The sequence below is a fragment of the Saccostrea cucullata genome, unplaced genomic scaffold (genome assembly GCF_032062105.1).
Source record: "Saccostrea cucullata isolate Sc308-1 unplaced genomic scaffold, CSIRO_AGI_Scuc_v1 ctg100, whole genome shotgun sequence".
In the NCBI taxonomy this organism is placed as follows: Eukaryota; Metazoa; Mollusca; class Bivalvia; order Ostreida; family Ostreidae; genus Saccostrea; species Saccostrea cuccullata.
In genome coordinates, this window is record NW_026932392.1 from 269,799 (window position 1) to 295,652 (window position 25,854).

At 35.5% G+C, this 25,854-nt stretch overlaps 1 protein-coding gene across 2 annotated transcripts; it reads left to right on the forward strand.

The window, feature by feature from the left end:
- The first annotated feature begins 330 nt into the window (after window positions 1-330).
- On the forward strand, window positions 331-25,854 carry LOC134235014 (uncharacterized). Of its 2 annotated transcripts, none has more exons than XM_062717099.1 (8): window positions 331-498; window positions 2,122-2,253; window positions 4,138-4,236; window positions 4,330-4,443; window positions 4,691-4,890; window positions 5,857-6,115; window positions 6,632-6,688; window positions 25,376-25,854. In XM_062717099.1, exons 1-8 carry the CDS (start codon window positions 456-458, stop codon window positions 25,636-25,638), a joined length of 1,167 nt encoding a protein of 388 aa, XP_062573083.1. In that variant the 5' UTR covers window positions 331-455; the 3' UTR covers window positions 25,639-25,854. The 2 variants fall into 2 exon arrangements, with proteins under 2 accessions (XP_062573083.1, XP_062573082.1); XM_062717098.1 differs by lacking the exon at window positions 4,330-4,443 and adding an exon at window positions 19,110-19,289.

Here is a 25,854-nt window from a genome sequence, read left to right on the forward strand (position 1 = left end):
TAAATAGATCGAGGTCGTGTGTGTGTGAAGAAGCACGTCCTCTGGTTGGAGAAAATTGTGCAAATCTTTTTCCCAGAATTCCGATTAACGCAAGCGCACTTGCAGTTTCATCCTAACGTAACTAGTCAGCCCCCGGGGAAAATCACCTTTTCCAGTCAATGTTGTAATAAAATGAGCTTGTCATTTCAGATCAAGTCTTCTGTATTCGTGCCCCATGGACAAGTCCTTGGAAGAGTTACGCGGCATTATCACCGAGTCCTAAAGTCATACCCCACCCTCTGAACGAGTACCCAGCTAAAGTGGATGTTCAAATCCGAGTAACAGAGGGAACCAAACAACACATTTTTTCTGGTTTTGGTTCGTGTCAGCGAGATGACGACGACCCACGAGATTTTGGCGGAATTGTTTTTATTTACAACGACCAGGAGGTTAAACTATACACGCCTGTTGATTCAATGATTTACTCAACGAACCTCAGGGGTGTCTTTGCTTATACTGGTAAGTTTAAAAATTGTATTTATGTGAGATAATACTTACTCCCTCATCCTTAAAACGTCAGGCGTCTTCAGTCCATGGGTCCATACACTTTTCTATATTTACAGGATGATTTCAGTGAGGAAAATTACAAATCTTGATTGTATTTAATCTTTTTATCCATCACAGATACCCTTCTAGTGAGAGACATCCTGTAACTTGTGCATTGAGGGTTAACCGCTTACCTTCTCTGTACTAGTATTCCGCCAAATTTCAAGAAGTTACGCCCTACAGTTACTAGAGATACTAATATTCCCACATTACTCTCTTATTATAATCAAACTTTACATTACCTAGATAGCGAAAATTTCAAACAGAATCTCTCAAGTGTTCTTGCCCTTCATCTTCTTTCCACTATATTCCATATGGACATGCCATAACGACCATAATGCAACCATTCCACTCTGGACTCTGATTTCACATTATTTTGTAACACTCCAGTCCACCAGGGTGTGTTCGATCTACCATAGATACGTACTATAGTAAACGGAATTCATATACTTCATAAATGCCTTACAAAACAATCCCAGTACATTGCTGCTTCTAGCAAATTCTTAATCAAGCCTTCATATTTACTCCTTGTTAAAATATTAACTGATATTAATTAAAGAGAAACTTGAGACTTACTTACTGAGTATGCTACAACATATTCTAGTAGAGATGTAAATCGCATTGTGTGGATTCTCAAAAACCCCAAAGGTTATTAAAGAATTAAAAGGAACGTTATTAAAGAATTAGAAGGAAGTTTAAAAATTAGTGATTGGTCTTTAACAAAAAATCACTGATTCTACATAAAAGTACATGTACTTCGAAAATAAAGGAGTCTATCAACAAACCGTTAGAATTGCTCGTGGTACTGATTTATGCTTCTTTATAAACCGACCTGTTTTTCTGTTCAAATGAAGAGGAAATTATTCCAAATGCTCTAAAAGAAAATAGGAAAGCACTCTTCGGTGCTTTCAACTCGCATTGATTTAGGTATACTGGTACATGTATCAACGATGTTTTATCAATTAACATTAAATATTCCATTCATATGTCTGCTTGATACATATATATTCCAGTGAAGTTGAAAAAAAACACCACAGAGTCTGTTATATCTGTTCCATATTTGAGTGTTTTACTCACTTTGAAAACAGGATCCTTCTTTTAATGTCGTTTTAGACCCCGTTTCAACCCCAACAATAAAATCAAAATTCCTTAACTTTATTTGAAATCTACAGGAAACCATGCAATTCTCTCCGAACTGATTGTTTGGCTTTAGCGTAAAAAAGCTAGAAAAGAATTAGGTACCAGGTTCAAGGAGAAAATCGTCATTTTTTTCAACTCCCATTTGATTCCAGAATGAATGAAGATACAACCACAGACCTACAGATTTCCCTAATTGAAGCACTACTACTATAGTAATACAGTCCACTGAAGAAGAAGAAGAATTTAAAATTTCCTTAAATACTCCCTGCATCATGACGTCATATTTTTTATTTTAAGGCATTTTGAGTAAACAAAGTAAGGGGTAAAATAAATTTTCCTGAATCTTGCCCTTACAAGACAACAGATCACAACGCTTGAATTTTCCTTCTATTTAAGGTGGTCCTTCATTTGCCGGACCCTTTCAAGGATACTACCCAAACGCTGACGTCAGAGTAAGAGTATGGAGAATGTGTGATTTCCCCCCAGCTAACTTCACATCTGCTGGGGAATACACAGTATCAACATCAGGTATTAATTAATTATAAAAGGAATACAAAACAATATTTTATGAATTATTAAGGTCTTCCGTCTTCACGGAAGACCTTATAGTGATTCTATTGTTTCTTATTATTATTATTATTATTATTTATTATTTTTCCGTACACCAAATTTTGTGCACGCGATTTTCGAAGACTACTGGGTGGATTTTCATGAAATATACAGATATTATGTATTGTTATATGAAGTTATTTTTTCCGTGAGATTTTTTGAAAATTCTTATCTGGTGCCAAGTTACGGGACATTTCCTGATTTTAAAATGACATTTTGTCTACGGTTAATCTCAAGAACGGTAGAAGATATAAATGTGAAACTTTCAGGGATTATAGATCGTGATATATGCTATCCAGGATCAGTACTTCCTGTCGTTAGGACAAGCGAATTAAAAAAAGCGTATTTTATAACTTTTTTGTTTTCCAATATTTTTTATTTATTTTTGGAATATTAAAAGAGACCTATCTATTGATGCTTACTATATAAGTTGTTTGATTATTGGTTAATCTGAAATCTAGATATTAATATTTGAAAATCTGAAGCGGGCCCAAGATGGCGGCTGCCTCTGTCAACTCCGCCATTTCGCGAGTAGGGGTTTATGGAGGCAGCTGAGCGTTTGATTAAACGATTCTGACATAAGGATACATGAAACGTAAAAAACTACTTCGACTCTCACGTAGTAGTGAAATGGTTCTTGTTTATATTATAAAAGCTAATCAATAAAAATATTGTAATTAATTGGTCATTTGACAAAAGAATTATACAAGTATTATTGATAAATGATGTTCTGTTAGAAAATAATAATAGTGTTGCCAAAAGAAAGGCAGTCTGTTGTATTTTATCAATATGATATCTGATAACTTATGATCATTGATTAAGTTGAGGTACAAGGGGGCAGTACAGCCAATTGGCTTGTGTCTTCACTTTGGTACAGAGTCCAATTGGTGTAACGATCAAATCATGGATTGTGCAAAGTTGCTGTAGTAAGTGACTCGTTGAAATATAGTTGCGTGATACTAGCTGTAGGTTTGTCATTAGGACAGAGAAGCTCTTACAAAGTTAAATCATACTGTGTAAGTATCTTGTAGCCACTTGGCTAGAGTTATATAGGCAGCTTGGTAAGCAGTAATACACCAGGCTAAATCAAGAGGCACCAGGCAGATAGATGTTGACTTATATAGTCAGTTATACGAGTATAGTGAGGCAATTATCAGATGGCACAAGGCAGGTGCCGGTATTACTGAAGATATATAATTATACAAAGCACTTAGGTCATTTGATTTAAAGACACCAGGCAGGTGTCATATTATTATCTATATATAGGTAATCCGAGCACGGACCTACTGACCGCTCAGATCCGACACGTTACAGTAGTACGTTGCAATTGAGTGTCAATCTTAAAACTTAATTTCCGTTTCACTGCTTTAGTGTAACTGGGCTAGATACGATATGTAATGTGTATAATGTGTTACATATACTTTCTTAACGTCGAAATAAAATAAAGGCGCTAAGAATGTTTTATTTTTAAAATTTAATTGATGCTATCATACCTATCTAATAGATCAGTCCAAAGAAAAGGCGCGAATATTTACTCGTGGCGTTTGGCGCGAAATTATGAATGCTTTTTATAATTCTTAGACAGACTGTTGCAAAAGTACCGTGGTATACACAAGTATATTTAGAGCAGTACTCTAGCTTAATTGTTAGCGCGTTGGGGATATAAAAGTAAAAAAAAAAAGCGCATTCACGTTGGCGACATGGTTTCAATCCTCCTTGTGACCAAAATTTTGAATCTCTTTTCAGCTCGATATTCTCTCTCTCTCTCTCTCTCTCTCTCTTTATTTTTATTTTCATTTTCAGATGCCAGTATAACCAGTATACCTCACCATATTGGATATTATCCAGACTTCGTTGTTGTACAACTAAAGCTCTCAAATGGATACATATCCGAGGCTCAGGGTAACTCTCTCTCTCTCTCCACATATGTGTACTGAAATTCAGGTACATGCAGTGTGAATTGTATATTAAACGATTTGGTTTCATCCGATCTAGGGACAGTCTTTAAAGAAGTGGGTGAGGTGAGTCACAACGCTGTTTGTGGTGTCATCATGGCTTATAATATCCTTGATATACGATTATGGCCTGCGACAGAAGGTGTAGGAAGAGGTATACATGTATAGTCTTAACTGATTTAGTATTATACCGAGGCCTTATATAAAAGTAGTTGTAGAATTTTTTTTTAAATGAAAATACTATCATGTTCTTTTTTTTCTTTTAGAAAGGGATGAATTTGGCTTACAAAAAAGAGTCAGAAAAGCAATATTATTATAAAAAGAGGGGGTTGATCGAGATTAAATCTTTCAGTGTTTTAGCATTGAACCGTCACATATCATATCAAAAACTTCCTATTCAGTGGGCGTTTTCTGTGTGTCTGATGGATGGGGAGGGAACGAATTCTATACTGCTGCCACGGTGTACATTCAAGCCTGGAAATTCCCGCCATCGGACATTCTATTCAGTCAAACTGACACCAGAGGTCCGGGTATAATGGTACCTAGTACCCTATTGATGCCACAGCCTTTCAGTATAGAGACCAATATATTCCTTGTACAGGTCAGTATGAAACAAACCATTTCTTATTTCAAAAATTATATGTCAATTCATACAGTCTTTCCTCAGATTTAACTACTTTTACGCAAACAAGAACTGAAACTCTCAGTCCCTTTTTCTACTTCACGCCTCCTTTTTCGAAGTTGGTCCTACTTCCTCTTACTTGGATTTGAAATGACTGATTGATGTTTAACATCCCTGACTAGATTTTTTACCTCATACAGAAGAGAAATCATCGTATGGCGGTGAAGGGCGTCAAATTTAGTCCTAAACTCGGCACTCAGGACCACTTAGCAGGGTTTTTTTTATGTGTGTCAACGCCTATTCTGAAATGAAACTTCGATTCTTAAGGTCTCCTCCAAAAGACCCTTCACTTTCACTGCCATGTGCTTGGTGCGGAAGTATTTTTGTTATGTACCATATTAACACAGGCACCTGACGTTACTTATTTTTCTTTTAATAAAAAAATATACACAGACCTAATAATAAACACCTTGTTTATTATTGATAGGTAATATTTTTTTTATTAAAAGAAAACTAAGTAATGTCAGGTGCCTGTGCTTAGTAAATGTCTTGGGTTTGAATGAGAATCGACCCTGGGCCTCCCGGCCATAAACAAAGCGAACGCACTACCACTAGACTACAGTGACCGGTTGTATTTTCGGTTTCTATATCTTTTCTTGGTAATTTTTAACCCAACCCACTACAAGGTACATGTATCAGAGCGCAAAATATTTCTTCCCGTTACACGGGTTGATAATTGGAATAAAGTTGAAATAAGAATAATAAAAAAAAGAAACCCCGGAAAGGAAGAATAACATGCATATTTTTGAATAAAATTCATTAGGCCCCTCCTGTGGGTGCAATCTGTTCGAATTAAGTCTAGGAGGCCGAGAAATGACGAAACTTTTAACCAATACAAATGTATTTCCTTAACTTGCTGGAGAATCAATTTTAACTTCATTCCAGTCCCAGGCATTAGAGGGCAATAACGCGAACTATCTGTTTGAGGCAGCAGGCTCAGCGCTCAGTGACGGCTCAACTTTTTTCGGGAGGATAGGCGCTGTGGTCTATGCTTACAACTCGGAAGAATTTAATCTTTGGTACCCAGGCACGGGAGATTTCCTGATATATGTCGGTGGAACATGGGGAAAGGGAGATATGTCACAAAGTTCTTCTACAGCTAGTGTGAAAGTAAAGGTCATTAAAACCGACTCTCCCTTACCGGGTAAGTTTAGAACAGAGCACTGGGACAAGGAAAAGCTGGAGGAATTTTCCCACTGAGGTCCCTATGGAAAAAAAGTTGAAGAAAACGAACAATGGCTGACCTAAATAAAAACCCTCAAGGTGTACAAATCTGTAAACAGAGTATAAAACACGAGGTAGGATAGGGTAGATGCATGGAAGGAGAAATCATCCTCGGCCTACAAGACATCTAAAATTCGATAACAAAGCTTGTATTTGCTAAATAGGTCTTAAAAACGACCATAGAATTTAAGAAATTAAGGTGATGAGCCCTTTGAGCGTGGAACGCTAATTGAACTGGAATTTTCAATTTGTTGAGAACTGTATAACCATTACCATATTCATTTAGCTTTGTTCCTTTAAGTTCAGAAGTACAAAAGATAATCTTAAATACACGAACCTTAATTAACTTAAGTGGCTTAACCAACGCAACAACGTTGTTGACATCAGAGTATTCACCACCATGTGTCCTTTACGTGATGATAAGTATATATTACAGGTTGCGGCTGTGCTGTATGTACTTCAGACTGGAATACACTGACAACGACTTGCGACTGTAAGTGAATTTGACTTTTTTCTTCAATTAATGAAGACCGTTTTACATTATAAGTACCAATGTTAACAACGTTGTTGCATGTAGTTCTGACCTTGTAGTTTCTATTTCATTTACTTAATATTTTATTTATGTGTTTTCACTGGCGGATTTAAAATTATCAAAGTATGATAATGACTAATATTCATAATACATATGCCATACTTTGGTAAATAAATATAACAAACACTACTAGGTATTTTAAAAGTATTTTTGTGCCTGGTTTTACTCTTAAAATACGTGAAAACCACGGAGCTTACGGGTGCTTTGCCACTGGGGGCCTTAAGGTGACCCCTGCCTGAACGGAATTATCCACCATCAACCCCCATCACAAATCCTGTATCCGCCCATGTTTTTGTACATGTCATTTATGTTTTATTGTCCCCCGCTTTCGCGAAAGCGAGGGGACATTAAATCTCATTCGTCTGTCCGTCGGTCCGTCTGTCTGTCCGTCGGTCCGTCAGTCTGTCCGTCCGTCACAAAAACTTTAACCTTGCCCATAACTTTTGATTTAGTGGAGCTAAAATTTTCATATTTCATATGTGTATTCCTTGTGATAAGACCTTTCTTTGGGTACCACCAAATTTGACCTTTTGACCTTGACCTTGGAGTTTCAACTACTTTTACTAAAAAATTCCAAACTTTTACTTTAGCCATAACTTTTGAATGGTAGGTACTAGGACTTTCATATTTCACATATTTATTCTTTGTGACAAGACCTTTCAATGAATACCAACAACTTTGACCTTTTGACCTTGACCTTGGAAATTTACGTACTTATGAAAAAAATATATCCTTGACCATAATTTTTGAATGGTAAGGGCTACGGCTTTTATACTTCATATATTTTATTCTTATAAGAAGACCTTTTATTGGATACCAAGAACTTTGACCTTTTGACCTTGACCTTGGAGTTTTAACTACTTTTTAAAAATTATAACCTTGGTCACAACTTTTGAACGGTAGATACAAGGACTTTTATATTTCACACATGTATTCTTTGAGGCAACACCTTTCATTGGATACCAACAACTTTGACCTTTGGACCTTGACCTTGGAGATTTACGTACTTCTGAAAAAACTTTAACCTTGACCATAACTTTTAAACGGTAAGGGCTAGGGCTTTCGTACTTCACGTATGTAATCCTTGTGAGAAGACCTTTCATTGCATGCCAAGAACTTTGACCCTTTGACCTTGACCTTGGAGTTTTAACTACTTTTTAAAAACGTTAACCTTGGTCACAACTTTTGAACGGTAGAAACTATTATCCTTTTTTTGTCCGCCGCTTTCGCGAAAGCGAGGGGACATTAAATCTCATTCGTCTGTCCGTCCGTCTGTCTGTCCGTCAGTCTGTCCGTCCGTCACAAAAACTTTAACCTTGCCCATAACTTTTGATTTAGTGGAGCTATGACTTTCATATTTCATATGTGTATTCCTTGTGACAAGACCTTTCTTTGGGTAACACCAAATTTGACCTTTTGACCTTGACCTTGGAGTTTGACCCACTTTTACACAAAATGCCATATTTTTATTTAGGCCATAACTTTTGAATGGTAGGTACTAGGACTTTAATATTTCACATATATATTTTTTGTAGCAAGACCTTTTATTGGATACCAACAACTTGACCTTTTGACCTTGACCTTGGAGATTTCCGTACTTATGAAAAAAATTTAACTTTGACCATAACTTTTGAATGTCAAGGCCTAGGGCTTTCATACTTCATATATATATAATTCTTCTGAGAACACCTTTCATTGAATACCAAGAACTTTGCCCCTTGGACCTTGACCTTGGATTTGACCTACTTTTCAAAAACTTTGACCTTGGCCACAACTTTTGAACAGTAGATACCAGGACTTTCATATTTCACATACGTATTCTTTGTGGCAAGACCTTTCATTTGATATCAACAACATTGACCTTTTGACCTTGGAGATTTTTTGTACTTATGAGAAAACTTTAACCTTGATCATGACTTTTGAATGGTAAGGGCTAGGGCTTTCATACTTCACATATATGTAATCCTTTTAAAAAGACTTTTCATTGGATACCAAGAACATTAACCCTTTGACCTTGACCTTGGAGTTCAGTGATAATTTGTAAATAGATGACTTATGATAGAGCGTTCATATTAGAAACAAAATGTCATAAAAAATGACATCTCACCCAAAAAGACACCGAAAGCGGGGGACCACAATTCTTTGAATTTGCTTGTTATTATGATTTTGTCTTTTTGCCTAATAAGGTCAACTGTTGTTGCGTATATAAGACCACGGAACATTAACTGGCAAGATTGGAAATATGCAGCTTACTTCATTTCTATCTGTTACAATCAAAAACATTCAATGATAGACAATGAAATGGCCGGGTACAATTCGACGCGGACGCGGGGAAAACATTGGACTGAAATTCGAGTTTGAAATTAATTTTCAATCCACCTGAGCTGTTTTCAAAAGCAAAGTGTGAACGTATGATCCAAAAGACAAATATTTCAATTCCCAAATACATGTTGGTTGAAATTTATATTGATATGAGTTTATTAGCCTATAATATAATCCTAGGACACTGTTAAAAGTCATAAAAGACAGTTTTTCAGAAGACGGTCATTTGATTCTAGAAAGGGGAGGGGTAAAAAATTGTCGAGTCAGATCATGTTTTGTATATACCAATTAATTTTTAGGATGACAAGAGTTTTTTTAGTTTTGTCTTCAATGTAAAATGTTTGACAGCTTTCTTATTTATTTCAAAGATCATTAAGCTTAAAATAAAGTATTATTGCTAAAAGTAATAAAAATTTCTATACTTTAACAAATAAAGAAAAATTTTTATGGATTATGTCTAATGAAAATGACATGTTGCTTATCAAGCTGGGTAATTAGCTCTACTGGTCAGAGACCAGAAGAGCTTATGCGATAGTAATGCGTCCGGCGTCCGTCCGTCTGTCTGTCTGTCTGTCTGTCTGTCTGTCCGTCTGTCTGTAAACAATTTTTCAAAACGCTACTCCTCCTACAATTTTAGTCTGATTTCAGTATTACTTGGCACACAAGTAGACTACACTAAGATACATAGAATAGTGCATCGGTTTTTAATTTCTATGAACAGTGTTGCCATGGTGACTAAAAATAGAATTTTCTGTGAAATTCCTTAAAAACGCTACTCCTTCTACAGTTTTGGTCTGATTTCAATATAACTTGGCACACAAGTAGACTACACTAAGATACAAAGAATAGTGCATCGGTTTTTGATTTCGATGAACGGTGTTGCCATGGTTACTAAAAATAGAATTTTCTGTGAAACTCATGAAAAATGCTACTCTTTCTACACTTTTGGTCTGATTTCAATATAACATGGCACACAAGTAGACTACACTAAGATACATAGAATAGTGCATCGGTTTTTGATTTCGATGAACGGTGTTGCCATGGTTACTAAAAATAGAATTTTCTGTGAAATTCCTTTAAAACGCTACTCATTCTACAGTTTTGGTCTGATTTCAACTTAACTTGGCACACATGTAGACTACACTAAGATACATAGAATAGTGCATCGGTTTTTGATTTCGATGAACGGTGTTGCCATGGTTACTAAAAATAGAATTTTCTGTGAAACTCCTGAAAAATGCTACTCTTTCTACACTTTTGGTCTGATTTCAATATAACATGGCACACAAGTAGACTACACTAAGATACATAGAATAGTGCATCGGTTTTTGATTTCGATGAACGGTGTTGCCATGGTTACTAAAAATAGAATTTTCTGTGAAATTCCTTTAAAACGCTACTCCTTCTACAGTTTTGGTCTGATTACAATATAACTTGGCACACATGTAGACTACACTAAGATACATAGAATAGTGCATCGGTTTTTGATTTCGATGAACGGTGTTGCCATGGTTACTAAAAATAGAATTTTCTGAGAAATTCCTTTAAAACGCTACTCATTCTACAGTTTTGGTTTGATTTCAATTTAACTTGGCACACAAGTAGACTACACTAAGATACATAGAATAGTGCATCGGTTTTTGATTTCGATGAACGGTGTTACCATGGTTACTAAAAATAGAATTTTCTGTGAAATTCTTTTAAAACGCTACTCCTTCTACAGTTTTAGTTTGATTTCAAAATTAGTTGGCACACATGTAGACTACACAAAGATACATAAAATAGTGCAATGGTTTTTGATAAGTACAAACCAGTAGAGCTACAGTCTCGACAGAGACTTCTGGTTTTTTAATCAATATCTTTAAAATAAGAAATAGCAAATTATGCAATGTTAAAAAAAGAAACAAATAAATACAAAAGAGTAATAATGTTTATACTTTAGTAAAAAAAGCCTTATATTTACAGTATGTAGATTATTATGTTCCCCAAACGAAGTTGGGGAACATATTGTTTTTACTCTGTTTCTTATTATTATTATGTTCCCCAAACGAAGTTGGGGAACATATTGTTTTTACTCTGTTTCTTATTAAGTCTTCCGTTCACAACGGAAGACTTATAGTGTTTGTATTGTTTCTTTTTATTATTATTATTATTATTATTATTATTATTCCTCCCAAATTTTGTGAGCGCGATTACTCAGAGATGGCTGGATAGATTTTCACAATTTTTCTCATGTAAGTAGGTTGATATATGAAGTTTATATAAAATTCCGTTTTTTGAAAAATTCACTTCCGGTCCGAAGTTATGGCCGATTTTCGAATTTTTAAATGGACTTTTGTCCAGCAGTTTTTTCGGAAACGGTTTGAGGTAAAGATATGAAATTTACAGGAGTATTAGATCATGATATTCTATTTGTTTTGAAGTTGTTTTCGTGTGTTTCCAGTACTTCCTGTCCGAACCGGAAGTGAATTTGTTTTTGGTCAATTTTTGAATTTTTTATTTTTAGATATTTTTTCAAGATATTCTTATGTAAAACAGACATTTTTCTACAAATACTAAATATATAATTTGTTTTTAAATCAGATTCCGCATTTTGTATATTTTCGGTACCAAAATTTTCTCTATTTACGTAGAATGTATAAGATGGGCAAAGAAAGATAACTCTGACCTGTGAATGAGAATAGAACTTTCGAGATAAAGGCGGAAATAGTAATTGATGACGTTAGAGACATATATACGCTCTCATATTCTCTCTTTTGCATGTTACTTAATTCACTATATGCATATTAGTTTAAATTTGGCTGTGTAGTGTTAGTCTGTATATTGAAAGTTTTTGATTTACAAATTTTTATCTAAAAAAAATATCCGTTCTGTGTCAACTAAGCACTTTGAAGAAAATAATATTGTACGCAGTATACATTACAGCGATGTATATACAAATTATTCTACAAAATTACTAAACTTATTATTTATTCAATCGGATTCTGCATTTTGGAGATTTAAGGTTCCGTCAATAAATTCATTTTCTCTATTTACGTAGTGACAATGAGCAAAGATAGATAACTCTGACTTGTAAGTGGGAATAGAACTTTCGAGATAAAGGCGGAGGTAGTATCCATGACGTCGCAGACGTCTATATCCACACTTTTCACATAAAAAAAATAATTAGACTTTGAGTTTCCGAATCCACTTCTGCATGAAAGATTACGTTGGTTACCGCATTCAGTATATGTATAGTTTAAAGTTGACAGTGTAGTGTAAGTCTGTAATGGCAGTTATGATTATATTTAAAAAAAAATATTCTTAATTCATTTTCTAATTTGTATGCTAAATTATCCCGGAATCCGAGTTTTATTTTCGATTCTAAAATATTATATGTACTCAAAAGGGGACTGAGAGAAAGAAGAGTAGGTGTGAAGCCTTTAGAAATAAATTGATATCTGCAACTTAAAAGAAAGAAAATCAATCTTTAGATTGGATTTGGTTTTGACACGTATATTTCATTGATTAAAAGTCTTATGATTTTATTTATTATACATGATCTATACTTTTATATAACCGAGAAGTTATTAAAGATGAGAAAATTTTTTTTGTGAAATACTAGTACTCAAAGGGTTAACATTATGTGAAAGTTACGCGTTTCTCTGTGAGATAATGCTACGCTAAAAACATGATACAAAAACATCTGCAAAGGTCTGTTGATATGTTAGATAAAGTATACGAATGAACACAATTTTATGCAATGCTATATAATAATATGTATGTACATGCAACCTTAAGTATTTTCCTTTTAATTCATAAAACATAAAATTACCGAGTATGTAATTCTTTTGAAGCCCCCCCCCCCCTCTTGATTTTATTCGGAGACATTATTGCAACTATAAGCCTTTGAATTATAAATTCGTTATACAATTAAATCTGGAACATTTGGTTATAATTACCATTAACATGTATACAGAATTCATATTCTATAATAGTAGATATTTCATTACGCAAGATACTGAAATTTACATGTCTGAGAGAGAGAGAGAGAGAGAGAGAGAGAGAGAGAGAGAGAGAGAGAGAGAGAGAGAGAGAGAGAGATTCCCTTTTAATCCTGATTATCCTATCCATTTTCATAGACAAAAAATCAGTTCTATATCAGTTGTACCCATTCTTTCTTAAATATTTTCTGATTTCATAGTCCGTCATAGTCACTCTCTGTATATTTTTTCTGCTTAAGAAGTATTACAGTAAGTGCACATGTATTGACCTGTCAATCAAAATCACCGGCCGCTGTATGCATTGCAATAAAGTTGTTCGAAATGATGTTTATTAAGTATGATCTTTAAGAAAATCTGATGCAACAAATTTGAGAAATGAAAAATAAAATAAAAACATGGCTAGAGCATCATATATCTGTATTATGGACTTCAGTTGTGGGACATGGAGACCGGTCCGTCAGATGAGATCTCCATGTGAAAATTCTCGAGAGGGACATTAAACAACATATAATCAATTAATCGATTGCTGAATAATTCCTGTAGTTGAATAATTTTTCTGCTGACAAATCTCAATAGTATTACTGTAAAAATCAACGACTTTACGTTTAATGTGGTACTAACTTAGTTCATGACATTTTTATAACACCATCACAATTGTGCCAGAACATAAACACAGTGAAGTTTATGAGAGTACGGTGTTCGTTCGTCCGTTGGTTTGTCTATGATACACGTGTAGCTCTTATGAGTGCCAAAATGCATAAGAACAAGATTGGTCATGAAAATCAAAGTACCTTAAGTACTGAAAGACCTTTTTCAGTTTTTTTTTCTTTCAGAGTACATATGATATCTATGTTTTTTGCAGAGAAAAAAGCAAATTCTAACAGATTTAGAAGAACGGAAGACTTATTTGTTGCCATGGCAACAAGATTCTAGTTATTATTATTTTTCTTCTTCTTCTTCTTCTTCTTCCTGGGTACTTTTTTGTCCGGGAGTGATCTTGTAAACTGTTCGTCCGATGTAGGTAAAACCTTTTTAGGGTCAGTAGACATGTTATGTAGATTTGCGGAATCAAGGTCATTTTGCGCGCACGTGCTTGCAAGAGCGTGCACGTGCAACACGTGAAATGACCAATATAATGGATATTGTAGTAACTTTTCTATTTTTTGACTTTAAAAGGTTATATCTCCTTTGTTTCTTGATGAAATTTTTTGAAACTCATAATGTAAGGATACATTAGAAGTATAGACAAGATAGCATGGTCAAAATAGCAAGATCTCACGCGCATGCACGTGCGCTTCGCTCTGATTGGCTGAAACTAAAGTCTCAATATCTTTCTTGTTTCTTGTCATAATCCTTTGAAATTTTGAACATAGTCCTACATTATGAATATCTACAGCATGATATAAAAGAATTTTCATGAAAGCATGCGCATGTGCGCGTGCTGTAATCTGATTGGCTGAAACTTTAAATGGCTATATATCCTTTGTTTTTTGACGAAATTCTTTGAAATTTAAAATATAGTCATGCATTAGGATAACCTACAATATGGTATAGAAAAATATTCATGAAATCACACGTATGCACGTGTGCTGCAATCTGATTGGCTTAAACTTGATATGGCTATAACTCTCTTGTTTTTCAACCAAACCGGATGGGATTTAGAACAGAGATAGATGTAAAGGACTCCTACAAGAAGGTATGGTCATCATGCACGTGCACGCACGTGCGTGCATTTAGAACGAGTATAATTAAAAATAAACTTGAATGAGTGATTTTTATTTCTTTTGGACTGAATGCTTTAATATATAGTATAATAAAATATATAGATAGTGTAGACAAGATGATATGGTCATAACGCACATGCATTCACGTACATGCGCTTGGGGGCAATGCTAAAATATGAATATAATTAGTATCCTTTTGGGAAAACGTTGTTAAAGTCAAAAATGCACAGAGTTTGTCTTATTTAATGAAGATTACAGGGAATATGGCACCAAAAGGGAGTTGGGGAGCGTTTGGGGAACATCTGTAACGGTTCCCGTTACAATTAGCACTAGTTATTATTATTATTATTTTTCTTCTTCCTGGGAAAATCTTTTCCGCGAATGATCTTGTAAACTACACGTCCGAATTAGGTGAAACCTTTTTAGGGTCAGTAGGCATGTTATGTAGATTTGCGGAACGAAGGTCATTTTGCGCGCACGTGCTTGCAAGAGCGCGCACGTGCAACGCGTGAAATGACCAAAATAATAGATACAGTCGTAACTTTTCTATTTTTTGATTATATGCTTTGATACTCATAATATAAGTATATATTAGTAGTATAGACGTGTTGACATGGTCAAAATAGCAAGATCTCACGCGCATGCACGTGCGCTTCGCTCTGATTGGCTGAAACTAAAGTCTCAATATCTTTCTTGTTTTTCGTCATAATCCTTTGAAATTTTGAACTTAGTCACACAATATGAAGATCTACAGCATGATATATAATAATTTTCATGAAAGCACCTACATGCGCGTGTGCTGGCAAGAGCGCGCACGTGCAACATGTGAAATTACCAAGATAATGGATGAAGCCGTAACTTTTCTATTTCTTGATGGAATTTTTTGAAACTCACAATGCATGAATATAGTAGTAGTATGGACAAGATGACATGGTCAAAATTGCAAGATCTTACGCGCATGCACGTGCGCTTTGCTCTGATTGGCTGAAACTAAAGTCTCAATATCTTTCTTGTTTTACGTCATCATCCTTTGAAATTTTGAACTTTGTCACATATAATAAGATCTACCGCATGATATATAAGAATTACGTGTATCATGAAAGCAAATAAATCCACGTGTGCTGCAATCTGATTGGCTGAAACTTTACATGCCTATATCTTTCTTGTTTCTCAACAAAATAGGATGAAGTTTTGAATATGAATAGGTATTATGGATTCCTACATGATATTGCTATCAAAATTGAATGCAAGGACGTGCTTGCATGCACATGCGCACACGCAATGCGTAAAATGAACAATATGTTTGAAAAACGGTAAAATTTATATTTTTATGACTTTTTATTGATTTCTGGAATATAAAGATATGTTAATGGTTTAGACAACATGTCATGATCACCTTGCATGTGCATGCACGTGCATTTGAGAACAATGCGTTAAATGACAAAAAGTTGATATCATTGTAGCTTTTAAAATTCTTTTATGAAATCCTGCGATACTAAGCATATTGAAAAAAGTTTTAAAGGAAATTTGCACAAAAAGGGAGTTGGGGAGCGTTTGGGGAACATCTGTAACGGTCCCCGTTACAATTAGAACTAGTTTATGTTGTAATCCCCAACTGCTGTATCATCATTTGTCTTTTGTTAGTTGCTACTATCAATTTTGAATTTCTTCTTGTATATTTTTTCTTATTACTTGTATGCCCTGATGGGCCCCAAATTGGTATCGATAAATCTTATCTGATCTTATCTTAAGCCCCCCCCTCCTTCAACGCACACATACATAAATTATACCAAACAGAAATCAAATATTTTTCCCTTCATATCTTGATTTATACATTATTTTCAAACGGGAGGTCAACATTACCGCTACATTGCCAAAAATTTCAACTCATTACCGCTACATTTTGTCAGATTTTCGACCGATCATTACCGCTACATTTTTCCGGCAAAAAACAACTCATTACCGCTACATACTGAATCAGCCAAAAACAACTCATTACCGCTACATATCGATTTAGCCAGGTATAGTTCGGTTTACATGAGTTCTAATCTACAGAATTCACTCACTATCTAATCAGAATGAGTACATATATATAAATAACTCTGCAGTCGGAATTTAATTATTTGGCGTCATCTGAACATTATGGACACCATTGAGAAGTTTGTTACAAATCGAGGGAATGCCGGCTTACTTATTGATTTTTTTATAAAGATTTATAAAGACTTTCAAAAACTCAAAATTGTGGAGATACGTTGAAAAGAGTTGCAAAAGCAGCTGCAAAACAGACCTCGACGAATTATTTGTTGATTTTAATTAAAAAAAAAAGACCAATCCTGTTCAAAGTCCTACTTTCACCTCCTCGTGATGAGCAGGAGGAATGGGTCTTATGCATGTACATGTATAGGTTGTACTGTACACGCATAAGTGGCTGGCTAACAAAAGACACCCCTACTAATGTGTTCGGAACCTTTTATTTTTCGGTGTTCTGCAAATTATAAAACCCGATGAGTTCTTAGTAGCTCTAGCAGGGCTCTAGCGAGAGTTAGCGAGACTTCAGCGAGATAGGGTAAATTATTCACGGAAATGTGGCTAGGAAGTGACTAGCACGTGGAGGCATGGTAAACAGAAAAGTTATGTTGCGTTTCAGTTTTCACCATCCTAGAATCAGCTGATGTCTATAGAAATGTAATTCAATCAATCGATCTCTTTTACATTCATTCAAACTTAAATAAATATTCTTTATAATACAATTTTCTGCAGTCATGAATTAAAATTTCTTTTTGGACAAATATTTTTGCATCGGAACCGGGACTATATTTTTTGGCGACAGATTAGCAAATGAGGCCCCAGCATGATTTTAACTGACCAATCAGCTGAATGAATATTGCATTATGGGTTACTACGAATGCTACAGGAATTTTACGCTTGAAAAAAAAGGAAAATCTTATGGTAAATGAAAAGCATTTTTAAAAATATTATTTTCATGCTCATAAAGACGGCGGAAGTCTAGGTTTCTGAAAGTCATACTGCAAAAGCGATTTGCGTCTGTATTAATTCCATTGTTGTACTATCGGTGAATACAATCCATGGCCAAAACACGTGATCACGTACGTAAACAAAGTTTTGTCCATTTAAATGCATAAGAGATGCTGCTTGTTTTCCTTCCCCTTGAAGCGCTGGTGTTCTGAACTAGACACAAACTACATATTATTAAAACATGATCGTAGATTGACCTGAACTACGTGTTCGAAGTAAAATGTAAACATGTATTTTGCGTAAACGTTGTTATTCATTCAACGATTGGACAGTTGCTCGTGGTGAGATCCTCTGTGCGCATTTATAACAATAGCCATATAAGGCAAACAAACGTTTGTCAGTGTAGATGATAATGCACATTTTTACCAGCGAATCGGTCACTAGTGAGCTCTAATTTTGGCCGAAAAGTATAAGATATGTTATTTTAACACCCACTCCTTAAGCCACCCTTTTTCTGTTGAAAATCATGAAAGTCTTTCAGAAAGGTCTGGAAACATTTATTACAGGACATGTTTTCAAAAGAAACAGGCTATAGCAATAGCATGTTTACTGCCAATTTTATTTATAAAACCGGTTCTACCCTATAACCTTTGAATAGATCAACCTAAACCACGTGTCTTGAATTTAAATCACAATAACATTAGTAGGGGTGAAAAGAGGCAATATAGCGGTAATGTATACTTTTTTATGTAGCGGTAACGTAAGGTTTTTTGTAGCGGTAATGACTATGTAGCGGTAATGAAAATATTGAAAATGTAGCGGTAATGATACGCACCCTTTCAAACTACACCAAAGTTGGAATTATTTGTCTTCTCGGTCAATCAGTAATAACGTACCTTCCGTTCTAGCGTAGCTCAGGTGGATTGAAAATGAATTTCAAACTCGAATTTCAATCCAATGTTTTTCCCGCGTCCGCGTCGAATTGTACCCGAACCATTTCATTGTCTATCATTGTAACAGATAGAAATACGTAATCTGCATATTTCCAGTCTTGCGAGTTAATGTTCTGCGGTCTTATACTGAGTATTACCCATTCTATTGTCCCTCCTATTGTGCATAATAAGTTCAACCATCCACTGTTGTGCGTTTTTCTTTGCTTTCTTTTGCCCATCTATTATATAAATTAGGCCAACTGTTATCTTGCATACTTTAGCTTCCTATTTCCCGTAATTCCTGTGCATAAAAAGGTCAACCGTTGATGCTTATATTAAATTTGTATTTTTTTTTTACTGTTATCGTATCTTTTTTCTTAATTAGGTCAGACGTTGTCTTGTCCAGTTCCAAATGACATTCTAAACTCCTACAAACTCTTCGACGGACAGACGACTAATAGCAGCACCTTATATTCCTGTCAGCTTGGTTTCCAGTCCAACAAAGCTCCGAGTTTGATAACATGTAACGGTACACATTGGGAAACCACGGACTTCGACTGTGCAGGTTAACTAACTCTATACATATAAATTACAATACGCTTTGTATTGTGTATTGTACCACAGCGCGATAACGCCTTGCACGATTTCGTCGATATTTATACGCCAGGATAACTCTATTCAATACCATGCCAACAGTATAAACACGAGCCTTCATCTACACATGGTTATAAAATAATCGTCATTTCAATAGAGCCAGTCGTTGACTACTGTTGTAAAAATGGTTGGGAAAAGGGTTGAGAATATTGAAGAAATTATAGATTATATAAAAGTTCGCGCAAAACTCGGTAATGCGGTAAAGCAGATTTTTAGCTCACCTCAACGAAGTTGGGGGGAGCTTATGTGATACCCTCGGCGTCGGTGTCGGCGTCCCGGGTTAAGGTTAAGTTTTTTGGAGCAGTTTTCTTTTTAAGTACTTCTATGTCCTATATTGATTAGACATGCATGGAAGATGTTTCTAATGAGTTTCATTGTACCAGTCAAAGTTTCAGATGCTGCAATTTCAGAAAAGGAATGACCAGGTTAATGTTTTTGGTGCAGGTTAACATTTTTGGTGCAGTTTTTGGTGTAGGTCTCATTTCCGAGTAACTATAAGGCCTATGTTGACAAAACTTACATGGATGGTACATCTTAGGATGCATACTACAAAACTTGCTTCGGATGCTGAATCTGACCTACATTTTCCGGTTGAGTGAACAGGTTAAAGTTTTTCGTGCAGGTTTCATTTCGAAGATACTATGAACCCTATAATGACCAAACTTGCATGGATGGTACATCTTAGGATGCATACTACCAGACTTGCTTCGGATGCTGAATCTGACCTACATTTTCCGGTTGAGTGAACAGGTTAAAGTTTTTGGTGCAGGTTTCATTTCCAAGTTACTATGAGACATATAATGACCAAACTTGCATGGATGGTACATCTTAGGATGCATATTACAAGACTTGCTTCGGATGCTCAATCTGACCAACATTTTCCGGTTGAGTGAACAGGTTAAAATTTTTGGTGCAGGTTTCATTTCCAAGGTACTGTGAACCCTATAATGACTAAACTTGCCTGGATGGTACATCTTAGTATGCATACTACCGGACTTGCTTCGGATGCTGAATCTGACCTACATTTTCCGGTTGAGTAAACAGGTTAAAGTTTATGGTGCAGGATTCATTTCCAAGTAACTTTGAGCCCTATAATGACCAAACTTGCATGGATGGTACATCTAAGGGTGCATTCTACTAGGCTGGCTTCAGAAGCTGAATCTGACCTACATTTTCCGGATTAGTGAAAAGGTTAGTTTTTAGCTCACCTCAACGAAGTTGGGGGGAGCTTATGTGATACCCTCGGTGTCGGCGTCCCGGGTTAAGGTTAAGTTTTTTGGAGCAGTTTTCTTTTTAAGTACTTCTATGTCCTATATTGATTAGACATGCATGGAAGATGTTGCTAGTGTGTTTCATTGTACCAGTCAAAGTTTCAGATGCTGCAATTTCAGCAAAGGAATGACCAGGTTAATGTTTTTGGTGCAGGTTAACATTTTTGGTGCAGTTTTTGGTGTAGGTCTCATTTCCGAGTAACTATAAGCCCTATGTTGACCAAACTTACATGGATGATACATCTTAGGATGCATACTACCAGCCTTGCTTCGGATGCTGAATCTGACCTACATTTTCCGGTTGAGTAAACAGGTTAAAGTTTTTGGTGAAGGTTTCATTTCGAAGATACTTTGAGCCCTATGATGACCAAACTTGCATGGATGGTACATCTTAGGATGTATTCTACTAGACTTGCTTCGGATGCTGAATCTGACCTACATTTTCCGGTTGAGTGAACAGGTTAAAGTTTTTGGTGCAGGTCTCATTTCCAAGTTACTATGAGACATATAATGACCAAACTTATATGGTTGATACATCTTAGGATGCATACTACCAGCCTTGCTTCGGATGCTGAATCTGACCTACATTTTCCGGTTGAGTGAACAGGTTAAAGTTTTCGGTGAAGGTTTCATTTCGAAGATACTTTGAGCCCTATAATGACCAAACTTGCATGGATGGTACATCTTAGGATGTATTCTACTAGACTTGCTTCGGATGCTGAATCTGACCTACATTTTCCGGTTGAGTGAACAGGTTAAAGTTTTTGGTGCAGGTTTCATTTCCAAGTTACTATGAGACATATAATGACCAAACTTACATGGATGAAACATCTAAGGATGCATACTACCTGCCTTGCTTCGGATGATGAATCTGACCTACATCGGGTTGAGTGAACAGGTTAAAGTTTTTGGTGAAGGTTTCATTTCGAAGATACTTTGAGCCCTATAATGACCAAACTTGCATGGATGGTACATCTTAGGATGTATTCTACTAGACTTGCTTCGGATGCTGAATCTGACCTACATTTTCCGGTTGAGTGAACAGGTTAAAGTTTTTGGTGCAGGTTTCATTTCCAAGTTACTATGAGACATATAATGACCAAACTTACATGGATGATACATCTCAGGATGCATACTACCAGCCTTGCTTCGGATGCTGAATCTGACCTACATTTTCCGGTTGAGTGAACAGGTTAAAGTTTTTGGTGAAGGTTTCATTTTCAAGGTACAGTGTACTATGAACCCTATAATGACTAAATTGCATGGATGGTACATCTTAGGATGCATACTACCAGACTTGCTTCGGATGCTGAATCTGACCTACATTTTCTGGACGAGTAAACAGGTTAAAGTTTATGGTGCAGGATTCATTTCCAAGTAACTTTGAGCCCTATAATGACCAAACTTGCATGGATGGTACATCTAAGGGTGCATTCTACTAGGCTGGCTTCGGATGCTGAATCTGACCTACATTTTCTGGATTAGTGGAAAGGTTAATTATTTTATACAGGTTTCATTTGCAAGTAACTTTAAGCCCTATGTTGACCAAACTTGCATGGATGATACATCTTAGGATGCACACTAATGGACTTGCTTCAGATGCTGAATTCGACATACATTTTCCAGATAATAGACCTCGTAAAACTTATGGGTGCAAGTCTATCACCAAGAAACTATAAGGCTTATATAAACCAGTTGCTTAAATGATGCATCAAGGGATGAAAACTCTCAATCTTGCTTCAGATGCTGGATTTTAATTACATTTTCATGATGAAGAACTAGTTTTTAGTTTTTATATAGGTCTATTCCAAAGTATCAAAATTGCATAAATTTTGCATTTTTGGATGTACATTTTTTGTTGGTTAATTGTGTGACTTAATTTGCCTTACTTAAAGACAACACACGTTGAGGTGAGCTCTGTAATCTCTGATTACCTATGTTTTATACAGGTTTCATTTCCAAGTAACTTTGAGCTCTATGTTGAACAAACTTGCATGGATGATACATCTTAGGATGCACACTAATGGACTTGCTTCAGATGCTGAATTCGACATACATTTTCCAGACAATAGACCTCGTAAAAGTTATGGGTGCAGGTCTATCACCAAGAAACTATACGGCTTATATAAACCAAAGTTGCACAAATGATGCATCAAGGGATGAAAACTCTCAATCTTGCTTCAGATGCTGGATTTTAATTACATTTTCATAATGAAGAACTAGTTTTAAGTTTTTATATAGGTCTATTCCAAAGTATCAAAATTGCATAAATTTTGCATTTTTGGATGTACACTTTTTGTTGGTTAATTGTGTGACTTAATTTGCCTTACTTAAAGACAACATTCGTTGAGGTGAGCTCTGTAATCTCTGATTACCTATGTTTACTGAATTGGGGGAAGTTTATGGGTCTGATAAGGTATCTTATGAGGCAGTTCGTAGGTGGAAACAGAAATTTCTGACTGGCACAGAGTCCGACAAAGATGCAGCAAAATCGGGTCGACCTGTGACTGTATCAGACAAGACAAATGTCTCAAAAGTCAAGGAAATAATTGAAAGTGATGGCAGGTACACGATTCGTGATATTGCCAAAGCTGTTGGCATTTCGCTATCGCGGGTGCATTTCATTTTGAGGCGTATTTTGAAAGTACGAAAGATTTCTGCCAGATGGATACCTCATACTTGTATATTGACAGATGACCAAAAAAGGTACAAATACAAACCGCTAAGCGACTGCTAAAAATGTTTCTAAACTTCAATCAAAGACAATTTGCAAACATAGTTACCGGTGACGAAACATGGGTTCACTATTTCGAACCAGTAAGAAAAGTTGGAAACAAATTATGGCTAACCAAACACGGTAGAAGGCCTGTAGTTGCCAAAAAGACAAAGGACACAAAGAAGGTCCTTTATTGCATATTCTTCTCTTGTGATGGTTTAGCCGTACAAATTCCGGTGCCGAAGGGCAAAAGTGTAACAGGTCGGTATTACCGAGATGTTGTACTGAAAAAGCTCAAAAAATATTATCAGAAACGACGTCCTGTGTCGTGATTTAGGCATGTTCGCCTTCTTCATGATAATGCTCCATCATATACATCTGAGCTTGTGAAACAATTTTTGAAGTCTGAGAAGGTTACCGTCTTGCCACATCCACCATACTCTCCGGATCTAGCACCATGCGACTTTTTCCTTTTTCCAAAACTTAAAAAGAAAAAGTTCTTATCTGGTCGTCGATACAAGTCCCCACAGGCCCTTGGCTCAGCCGTCAGTCAGTGCCTCAGAGGTATACCTAAATCAGCGTACCGTGACCATTTCAGAAATAGATTCAGAGATTAAAATTGTGTATTTCAAATCACGGAGAATACTTTGAAGGGATGTAATGTCCATTTGACTATTTGAATCGAATGCTTTTGAGATATCGTACAATACACAATACATATCGAACAACCCTCGTACTCTTTACATCGCATAAAGAAACTGAAAGAAAAAAAATTCTAAAAATGAACTGCCTTTTGTATGTCACAGGGTCAATCGTTTCAGAAAAACGCTGGATTCGGTTTTATATGATGTTTTATTGTGGATAACAAAAAGAAACATAGAAAACACTCTCACAACACACACATTAACAAGAGACGAATACGGCACATTAAACAATGTTACAAATTACACAACATGAAAATTCACGTCGCTGTCATTAAGATATTTTACGTATTATCAAAACTGATATAAGTATTTACATCATTAGAATTTAATCTTACCAGGTATCCAGCAACATAAAATGATGAATATTATTATAATAGTAATCAAGACATCGTATAACTCGATGACTTCATAAATGGTTAGACCTCATAAACCGTGAAGGTAAAAGCTAATGGATAACTTATTTGGCGGGATAAGCGCTTATATAGTGCACGAAGTTAGTATACATGCATATTAATTATCAGATAGAGGTCTGTCATTGGTCCACTGGTCGTACTCGTATACCTGGTCGGTTGGGAAGCTAAAAATAGAAACATCACGTGACAAACAAAACATTCACACATGGCACTCATTCACACAAACAGCGCTACGTTTGATTAGCAATGCGCGCTAACCAAATATGAATTATTAATAAAGTATCTAATTAAATAGCAACTGTGACATGTACACCAAATGAAAAATAAAATAACAAAGATAGTAAAACCCAATCAATAGAGAGTTCGATCTTCTCTAACTCAAAAATGGATTTTTCACATCAACAAACCTTCCAGAAAAAGCAAAGTAAGCTTATGAGTTCATGTAGCAAAAAAAAATTACATATAACTACAGTGTATAAGAATTTGTTTTAAATGTGTACATTGAAACATCATTTCACGCATATATATTTACATCCACTGAATTTTTTCTCCTTTATTTATTAAGAAAACCCATTGCGTTAATTACTGCATGAATTACAGTAGGCATGTCGCCAGTACAGATTTCTTGATCAGTGGCTGTTCCATCAATGAAACGTATAAAGACGTTCGCATCATTAATACAATAATTAATCTTTTTAATCCTACTTTAAATGATTATTTAAACAGATATAAATATAAACTCGGGTTAATTATTTTTTTCTGCAACACCTGCTTCCGTTAATTCCAGTAATACCAAACAAAAAAGCATTTTATTGTTTAAAACGAAGTAAAAGAATCTATATACTATTACCAAGTTAGTGTTTACATGTAAGATTGTAATTTCTACTTTTAAGTGGCTGGTCCATGCATCACTTCTACCACAGTGGTATACAACATCACAACTGTCCAACAGAGAATCCAGGAACTGAGAAATAATCTAACTGTAGACACTAAAAACACCAGCTCTTATAGAAGATCTCTGACATGCGCAGATGATTCCCGACCAAGTGCTGCTCAGATTGGATACTTAGGAATAGGCATCCTTTGTCTGACTGGAGGACTGGTTCTTTGTGCCGATCTAACAAGCTTGGCAAAGATACACGAAGATGATGATTAGAATAAGTGTACACTAGAAAACAATTGCTAGCCCACCGCCAAAAAAAAAATCACATTTAATTTTAAAATAAAAACGATGTTTACTGAAGCGTACCTATTTCGTAGAAAACATGAAAATCATGCTTATGAATTTTGGGGAATTACATTCTCGTTTTCGTATTTGTGTTCTTTATGCTTGAAGTAATAAAAAAATTCAGGAGGATTTTTTTTGTGTTTA